Source organism: Rutidosis leptorrhynchoides, chromosome 10 (assembly GCF_046630445.1).
Source record: "Rutidosis leptorrhynchoides isolate AG116_Rl617_1_P2 chromosome 10, CSIRO_AGI_Rlap_v1, whole genome shotgun sequence".
Lineage (NCBI taxonomy): Eukaryota > Viridiplantae > Streptophyta > Magnoliopsida > Asterales > Asteraceae > Rutidosis > Rutidosis leptorrhynchoides.
The window spans coordinates 251,732,799-251,742,102 of NC_092342.1; the positions used below are offsets into that span (position 1 = coordinate 251,732,799).

The window sequence follows — 9,304 nt, forward strand, 5'->3', positions numbered from 1 at the left end:
TTGTTAGATAATTAAAATTGTGTGGTGAATTTATATGAATGAGGTGTTTTATGGTTAAATTATAAAATGTGAAAAGTTTGTGGTAAGTTTTTAAAACTATATAGTTAAGTATTATAAAGGGTGTGTGTTAATTGTAAAAATAAAAAGTTTGTGGTAAGTTTGTGAAGTTTATAAAGTTCACTATTCACTTCGAAAAAGCTCCATATTTTGCCCAAAAATCTCAATTTTTTGACCAAAAAATTGATTCGTTTTAAAAAAAAAATTTCGCTTCCGGTGAAAAAAAATTATTCTTCCGCCACTGGTACAAACTATTTAATAAAATAGAAATAACTATTTTTAATATATATATATATATATATATATATATATATATATATATATATATATGTGTGTGTGTGTGTGTGTGTGTGTGTGTGTAATAACAATAGAACAGTTATTAGAAAATGAGTAACGTGGTTAATAATAATAATAGTGAATAGTTGTTAGATAGTAAAAATTGTGTGGTGAAATTATAAAATGTGAAAAAAGTTTGTGGTAAGTTTTTAAAACTATATAATTAAGTATTATAAAGGGTGTGTGTGAATTGTAAAAATAAAAAGTTTGTGGTAAGTTTGTGAAGTTTATAAAGTTAACTATTCACTTTGCCTATGACTTTTAGATATATAGAATAATAATTTGTTGCCTTTTATGGTGTTAGGTCCATAATTATAGATGCGATTTTGGTTGATCTCCTTGTTTAGGTTTAGGTTTTGGTTTGCGGCGGTAGTGGTCGAGGTTTTTTTTTATTTTTAGGCCAATTAGGATTTTAGATGATGTTTGGTCGGCAGTTTGACGGTGTCGAGAGCTTCAAGGTTTTCACTTGGGTTTGTTTCTTCGGTCACACATGGACTACTTCGCTCATTTTTTCTTCGCTCTAGTATTTCTCGTGTTCTTCATTAGATGGTCACAAGTTCATCGAAACAAAGTTTGGAGTTTTATGTTCGTGGAGTATGTGAACACGAGTTTGGTTGTTTTTGTGCCAAAGTTAATTATTGTAAGTGTGTATGTTGATGCATTAGTATATCAAATAGGTTAGAGTTGTATCGAATGGTTAGGGTCGTGATGAATTGTTAGTTTCATATAGATTGATGAATTTTGTCAAATATAACGTTGGAGTATGTATCAATCTGTATACCAAATAGATATTAAGATCTTTTATAACTTAATTAAGTTTTTCGCTAAAAAAACATATTATAGTATAATATCATGTTGTAGAGTATAAGTATATTATTAATGATGCGCATGCTCGTGTACCTCATTCGTGCATCACACGTGGCTGGTACGTGCTAAAGAAATGTCTAATCATTTGATATCTCTAAAAATTACAAGTACGACGTTCGCGCTTGCAAAACATTATAGCGTGAAGCACTCACTAAGGCGCTACCTGACCAAATGGCATACATGGCATGCATGTCGCCTAAAAGGGGCGCAGACAAAAGCGCTAACCAGATAACGCCACACAAAGAGAGCAGAACACTAAAGAATGCTCCCTTTGTGAGATGGTTAGTACAAACAACTGGCAGGCTGCGCCAAGGACGGCCAAATATTACAACCCGACAAAAAGGATATTCTCTTTGGCCTATTACGTGGTACTAAATGACAAAGAGGCTCAACTATAATAGGGCACCAAACCCTAGGTAAAGGCATCATATCTACACACACATTACACAAGGCATCACTTCCTTATATTCAATCTGTTGGACTGGAATCACCAAGTAACCTATCCTACTTACCGGAATATCAAACAACTCACAAGCTTTGAACAATAAAACCTAACACCTCCCTTGAGTCATCGCTTGCCGGTTATCTCGACGATGGTGTGTCTACGTTTAACCACCCCTTTCTGATATCATCATCTTGTATGAGGGTTATTCACGGTAATCCAGACAGAAGAGTTAATTTCGAACGACCCTTAAATCCCCCATCTTCGTTGACCAACATGGACCGAACCCATTGAATCTAATCTATTCTTGATCAATTATACAATAATTATAAGTCTTGTCCATGATAAGTTGGTAACTGTAGGTTTTTACGCGAGGCAACGATTGTGACATTGTATTGGGGTGATTCCTTGTTCAGTTTTGGTTGTGGTTTAGGGTGACTGTTTCCGTTTGGTTTGCAACCGATTCTTTGTTATTTTCGGGTTTTCGAAGAATTGAGCGACGATTTTGGTTGGGTTTGGTTTTAGATAAGTTTTAAGTATTGATGTTTACATGTTGGTACAGTAGTAGGGGTATATGGTGTTGGTGTGTGTTTGTTCATTTTAATGGGTTTGTGATTGGGGATAGTTCAATATAAGTGTCAAATACATAGTTAAGTTTTATCAAGACGCAAATTAGTTTGAGCTATAATACAATTAATTAAATTAATAATTAATAATTAGAGCTGATGTATTATAATTTATATATCCTATTTTTTTTAAAAAAAAAATATAAAATTAAAAATAAACTTATGACAATCATTGGAATTGATTCCATGGGCTCTAGGCCCATTTCCTACGAAAGCATCTTCAACGTTAAAATTGTTAAGTTTTATATTAGTTTGAGCTATAATACAATTAATTAAATTAATAATTAATAATTAGAGCTGATGTATTATAATTTATATATCCTATTTTTTTTTTAAAAAATATAAAATTAAAAATAAACTTATGACAATCATTGGAATTGATTCCATGGGCTCTAGGCCCATTTCCTACGAAAGCATCTTCAACGTTAAAATTGATTAATTTAATTATTATTATTATTATTATTATTATTATTATATTATTATTATTATTATTATTAATTATAATTATTAATACTGTAAACAATAAATAAAAATTCCTAATTTTAGTACTCCAACAATACATTTTAAAATAAAGGAAAACCTTTTCCAATATCAAATGGAGATATTACAAGGGAATGTACAAATCTTAATACGCATTGTACAGTTTGTAGGAGCACTATTTCTCTGAGAGTAAAGCTTATTGATCTGAATTACTTTCAATATTCAAAATTGCGCTGCTCTAACGGTCACATCGGCGCACAAGGGTTTGCGTATAAATATGTATGTATCGACGACTTCATTCTCAGCCACCATATTGCAATCGCAATTGAAATCAAAACATTTTTCAAAACCCTAATTTTCACTTCAATTCAGATCCAATGGATTTCCATAGCCTAACCAGAAAAGAGCTTCAATCTCTCTGCAAACTCAACAAAATCCCAGCTAACATCACCAATGTCGCCATGGCTGATGCTCTCCAATCTCTTGACATCGTAAGTAACTATTTTTATTTTAATTTATCCTCTTACGATTACTATTTTCATAGGTTTTAAATTAGCTTATTTATTCAGCTTAATCGATTATTAGGTTTTGAAAAAAGTGAATAAGCTATTTTTACTTGCTTATAAACTCAATCGATTTGGGCATATTGTTTATTTAAGCTCATTAGGTCAGTCAGTTTGATTTATTGTTTATTTAAGCCTAATATATTTCAGCTTATTGCTTTTTAAGCTCATCACCTCAATTAATTTGAGCGAATTACTTATTTAAATTTATTAGCACAATCAATTTATTTACCTCGTTCTGTCTCGACTGATTTTAATAATTCTAGAAATTGTTGCTCATAAGCTGCTAGGATTACTTTTTTTCTAAATTGTTTTACAAGTGATTTTGATTTTATTCTGTTTTAATGGGTCAAATGTTGAATGTAAATGATGATAGGTTGAAGGGATTGAAGAGTATTTGAATGTCACACAATCTGAGACAACTGATTTGGCTGAATCAACCAAAACGGTTGAGGTTTCCTCTCCTAAAGCTCCTAAAACCCGATGCAGAACAACAACTCGACCGAAGGTGAAATCAACTGAAACCGAAAATTTGCCTCCCACTTCCACTAGAACAACTCGTCGGGGCACTAACATTAAGGGAGTTGAAGAACCAAAGAAAGATGTGCTAAAAACTCCTGCTATCTCCAGCTCCAGAAGGAAGGCCTCACCAAGTTCGTCTTGCCGAAATGTTAGTAGCCAATTGAATGAGTGTGAGGATGAGGTTACAGAGGCTTCAGACGTTAGTCCGAGAAAAGAATACACAGAGCTGAAAAAACACACCACTAGGCGCTCAACTAGGCTGACTGCAAAGAAATCTGAAGAGTTGAGTGTGAAAAAGGATAGTGAAAAGGCTATTAAGATCGATTCTTTTTCGGATGAGCGTGTAGAAGAAGTTCAAGAGAACACCGTGGAATCAGGTTTATTTCGCTTACACCACTCACTCATATTTATAAGTTTGTTCTAATGCTATGCGAATTATTTTAGTGTAATTATGTTGTTACACTAATTTGCTGTAAGAAATTGTATTTGTACAATATGATGTCTCTATTTCATTTTATGAAACTATGAAACATTGAACTATATGGAACTTGATTAATCGAAGAACGAACTAGGAATTACTAAAGACTGTTCTGTAATACTAATTTACTGAATCGATATGCAGGTAATACAAATGTACAAGTGGGAGACATTTGTGATGCCTTTGAGAAACTTGATGTGCTGGTTGTGGAGGAAGGCGATGGTAGTTTGGTGCATGAGGAGACTGTGAATGTAGAAGCTATACATATAAGTGAAGAAGAAAAAGATTTTGGTGAAATTGACCAGGAATCTGATGAAAGCTCAAACCTTTGTGAAGATGGTGATTTTGGAGAGCAACAAAAAAATGAAGAGAAGTTTGATACTGATGAAAAAGATAGCCCATTTGAAGCTAAGAACTTGGAACAAAAGAATGAAGAGATGTTTGATACTGAAGAAAAAGATAGCCCATTTGAAGATGAGAACTTGGAACAAAAGAATGAAGAGAAGTTTGATAATGAAGAAAAAGATAGCACATTCGAAGATGAGAACTTGGAACAAAAGAATGAAGAGATGTTTGATACTGAAGAAAAAGATAGCCCATTTGAAGATGAGGAACAAAAAATTGTAGAGAAATTTGATACTGAAGAAAAAGATACTGAATTTGAAGATGAGCAAAAAAAGAATGAAGAAAAGTTTGATACTGAAGGTAAAGATAGCACATTCGAAGATGAGAACTTGGAACAGAAACTTGATTCAGAAGAGGGAGAATGTGATGTCAGCGAGGTAATATACGAAGGCAACTTGAGTGCATTCAAGGAACACAATGTTGTTATGGTTCAAGAAGAACAATCTCATAGCTTGATCAACAATGATACCATTTTTGACTCAGGTGAAAACCTTTACTAGGAACTACACTAGTTTAGTTTAATTTTCTTAATACCAAGTTATTAAATTTATTGAGAATTTAATGATTTTAGGTGTTGCACAATCTGATAATATAGATGTAGCTGCAATTTCCTTCAGTATTGCTGCTGATGAAACAACTGCAATGGATGTGGAAGTGAACGAAATCACAGGTATGCTTAATTCATCGATATGTCAATATCAAGCCTAAATATGAGATCATGGGTTTTCAAATAACATAATGTTAAAATCATCTTATATTATTCAGTTGATGAAACCTTTAATGCAATGGAAAACCTCCCTACGATGACCGAGGAAGTTCCTGATCTTAAGCCGGAGCTCTACCCTGAAAACGATATCAATTCGAAGGCTGATGCAGATTTTGATGTAGCAACACAAGGTTTTGAAAATTCTTCTATCGAAGAAACGAATCAATATTGTGCTTTTGCAGCCCCTTGTCTCCCAGTCCAAAACATTTCAGTCCTAACTGATGTTGTTGGCCACCCAATGCGTGTGACGCCAATCAAGAAAGCTACACCATTCAAGAGCTTAAGTATTGTTTCAGATGATAAAGAGAACATTGACAATGGAAGAAAACTGCAGACCGTTTTTGTCGATGAAGGAATGAGAAGCAAGAAAGAGAAAGATGAGAAGGAGAAGAAGAAGAAGCAAATGAGTTTACATGAAATAAGTATGAGGCAGTTAAGGAAGCAGGTTAAAGAATTGACACTGAAAAGTATATCTGCTAAGGAAGATGCTAATAAGGTACGTTTGGTCTACAATTGATATGCAACTCTTCAATTTATGTTCAATAATACATGCTTACTGAGCTTTTCTTTGTTTAATTGATTATCAGAAGGATGCTGCTACGACAAGGCCAGCGTTGCAAGCACAGTGCGAGAATCAGTTGGTGGGTAATGAAACAAAGAATTAAGAGCGCGGTTGTGATTTATGCTTCTTTTTATACAAAATAAGTATAAGTGTTGTAGTTTGAGTGTATCATTACTAATGATATTGAGGTTGAAGGTTGTTTAAGGGTCCTACTCCTCTAGCTTGAAAACTTTGTATACTTTTAGCCCATCATTTCTAATGATATCATGTTGTTCATTTCTAATGATATACTTTTATGTTCAATAATACATGCTTACTGAGCTTTTCTTTGTTTAATTGATTATCAGAAGGATGCTGCTACGACAAGGCCAGCGTTGCAAGCACTGTGCGAGAATCAGTTGGTGGGTAATGAAACAAAGAATTAAGAGCGCGGTTGTGATTTATGCTTCTTTTTATACAAAATAAGTATAAGTGTTGTAGTTTGAGTGTATCATTACTAATGATATTGAGGTTGAAGGTTGTTTAAGGGTCCTACTCCTCTAGCTTGAAAACTTTGTATACTTTTAGCCCATCATTTCTAATGATATCATGTTGTTCGTTTCATGGATTTGTAATGTCTTTTTATTATATCAAAGTATCCTTGAACATCTCAAGATTCTTAGTTTATAAAGACTTATAATCAACTACTGTCCCCAAAACTATATTACTTGGCAACTAGTAATGGACTCAATGAGTATTGAGTAAACCAAGAAAATGTAGCCAAGAGGAAATGGGTCAAACTGGTTACATCTTAAAAGTGAAATTTGTGTGAAGAGCCCTAAAATTTTTCCAAAAGTTCATGACATCATATCAAACTTGGTACAACAAATTCTTAAAAGTGCAACATAAATGATTTTATTTGTGTAAAGCCAAGCCCTAGCCATCGACTGTTGTTTAGATGTATAAATATTTTGAGACTTTACGTAATCCTCTCTCTCTCTCTCTCTCTCTCTCTCTCTCTCTCTCTCTCAACAAAGAAATAAAACCCTAAACTAAATCTAGTCGCCGCCATCCGTTTCTCTCCTCCTCCGGCCGTCGGTTTTCGCCGGCGGTCCGGAGGACCTCCCTCATCCTTCGTTTTTTCTATTCACTGTTAACCCTTCGTTTTATTTCGCTATCTTCATTCGTTTTAGGTGTTTCAATTCGAGTGTATTAAGGTTGAGTTGTTGAAGTGTTGAGGTGGATCTGCCGGATCTTTCCTCATCGCTTTTTCGGCGTAGATCTACAGGTGTCATGCAATTAGTATTATGTGGGTCTTTCCGATTTATCGGAGGTTCGCGGCTGCCGGCAGTTTCGCTTCCTTTCTCCACCGCCGGCGGGTTCGGTTTTCTCTTGCTCCATCGCCTTCCTTCTGCTATTGACTTCAGGTATTGTCGTTGTTTAGGTTCGTGGTTGTGGATTTCGAGGTTGTGGGTTTCGTGGTTGTGGGTTTTGATTCGTGGGTGCGTGGGTGTCGATTTGTGGGTTCGTGGTTGTCCTTTCGTGATTGTCGATTCGTGATTGTTGGTTATGCGTATGAAGTTTGAATACTTCAATCGATCTGTTAGGTACCGGTGTTGGTCTCGTGATTTCTAGTCGGTGGACCCCAATATTGGAGGTCTTGGATGGGTGGTTTCATTTGCAGGTATCCCCGTATCTTGATCCTCTGTCGTGATTATTGTTGGGTTCCCTTAGTTCGTCATGTGGTGTTCAATCTATTGAATGGTTTTTTCTTTGTTAATCGTATTTACATAATACATTATCACCACTCGGTTTGAATGTGTGATCGGATCTTTGATTTAGATTATCGTGGGTTTTTCGGGTCGTTGTAAGTGTGCTCTGCTTTCATGATTTAAATTGAGTGCTTGCCCTTAAGTGGTATTGTGATGTGTTTTGGTTAACAAGGGGTTTCCTTAGATTGTTGGCCCGTTCATTTGTAGTAACTTTTTGTTAGAATTCGTGTTCTAGTGAGTTTTAGAATCGTTTATGTTGTATGTTTTTTATTTAGCTTGTTGTGTGCTAGTCGTTTCGTGTTGAAGTCATTGCATTGTAGAAGGTTTGGTGGAGGTCGTGTTATATGTAATTCGCTTTGTATTCCTAGCATCTTGCTAGTTTTTATCAATTTAATATAATTATTATTGCCTTTCAAAAAAAAAAAATATTTTGAGACTTTAATACACTTTATTGATAGACTATCCTTAGAATAATCCATAATTATCTAACCTTACAGGTACAATTTTGAATAATGTCGTCCAATTGGTATTATGAACATAACCGTAAAACGTTTGAAGTTTTTATACTTGGACACACACTGCCAAGTCAATAAAAAAATTTTATTGCCCAATTAGTTACTTGGGCCAACGCTAGATATATAATGTTGTGTTTGGGTAACAGAAGTCACGGATTTGACTTGCTTTTCGAGGCCTTTGATCATTAACTTATGGTTTCCACGAACCGTTTTGTGCTTTCGGGTTATTCAGGTTTTAATGAGCCTTCCAATCGACAAGCTGAGGTGATTGCGAATGTTAGGTTAAACGAGCCATATTCTGCTGCTTATGATGATCACAACAGTCTTGGTAAGAGTGCGGCTTCAACTCCTTTTAAAGGTGTGGAGTCGATCATCAATTCTAGTAAGGGTGAAGTGTCAGCTTCTGCAACTGAGGTCGTTTCGGTGAATACTTTATCGGATACTCCGATTGCGGCTACGAACTTGGAATAGAATTGTTCAAGTTTTAAATTCAGTTCTCTTCCTGATGAGGTGATCCTAAATGAGGTCCCTCCGATTTCATGTAATGACGCTATTCCTCCTTCTGTTGGTAATCCGAGTAATGAGCTAGTCGAAGTGCAAGTTTCGGTTGATAATTCGAGTAGCATTGGTATTTCTTCAAGGTTAAAACAATCGGGTTCTTCAAAGATTTCGAGTAATGAAGTTCAATTTAAGCTGCGGGATGAAGAGCATGATGATGTTTGTGGTGTTGAAGTGGATCAGAATGTCGGTTTTTTGAGGGTCTAGAGAAGGAAGGTTCACTCCCACCTCTCGTGCCGGGTATTAAGAATAGTAGTTCTTCGACAAAAGTTTCATCATATGAGATTCAAAATTGAACAGGCAAGTTATTTAATCGTTTGAAGGTTCACAGTGTGATTGTAAAGCCGATTATAAAGACTCGGAAAGTTAAATCGAT

General features: G+C 35.0%; 1 protein-coding gene across 1 annotated transcript; it reads left to right on the forward strand.

Moving 5' to 3' along the window:
* Nucleotides 1-3,148: 3,148 nt before the first annotated feature.
* Nucleotides 3,149-6,668, forward strand: LOC139870954 (uncharacterized). Its single transcript, XM_071858714.1, has 7 exons — nucleotides 3,149-3,299; nucleotides 3,748-4,270; nucleotides 4,516-4,892; nucleotides 5,079-5,259; nucleotides 5,348-5,446; nucleotides 5,542-6,038; nucleotides 6,452-6,668. Exons 1-7 carry the CDS (start codon nucleotides 3,186-3,188, stop codon nucleotides 6,527-6,529), a joined length of 1,869 nt encoding a protein of 622 aa, XP_071714815.1. The 5' UTR covers nucleotides 3,149-3,185; the 3' UTR covers nucleotides 6,530-6,668.
* Nucleotides 6,669-9,304: the final 2,636 nt, after the last annotated feature.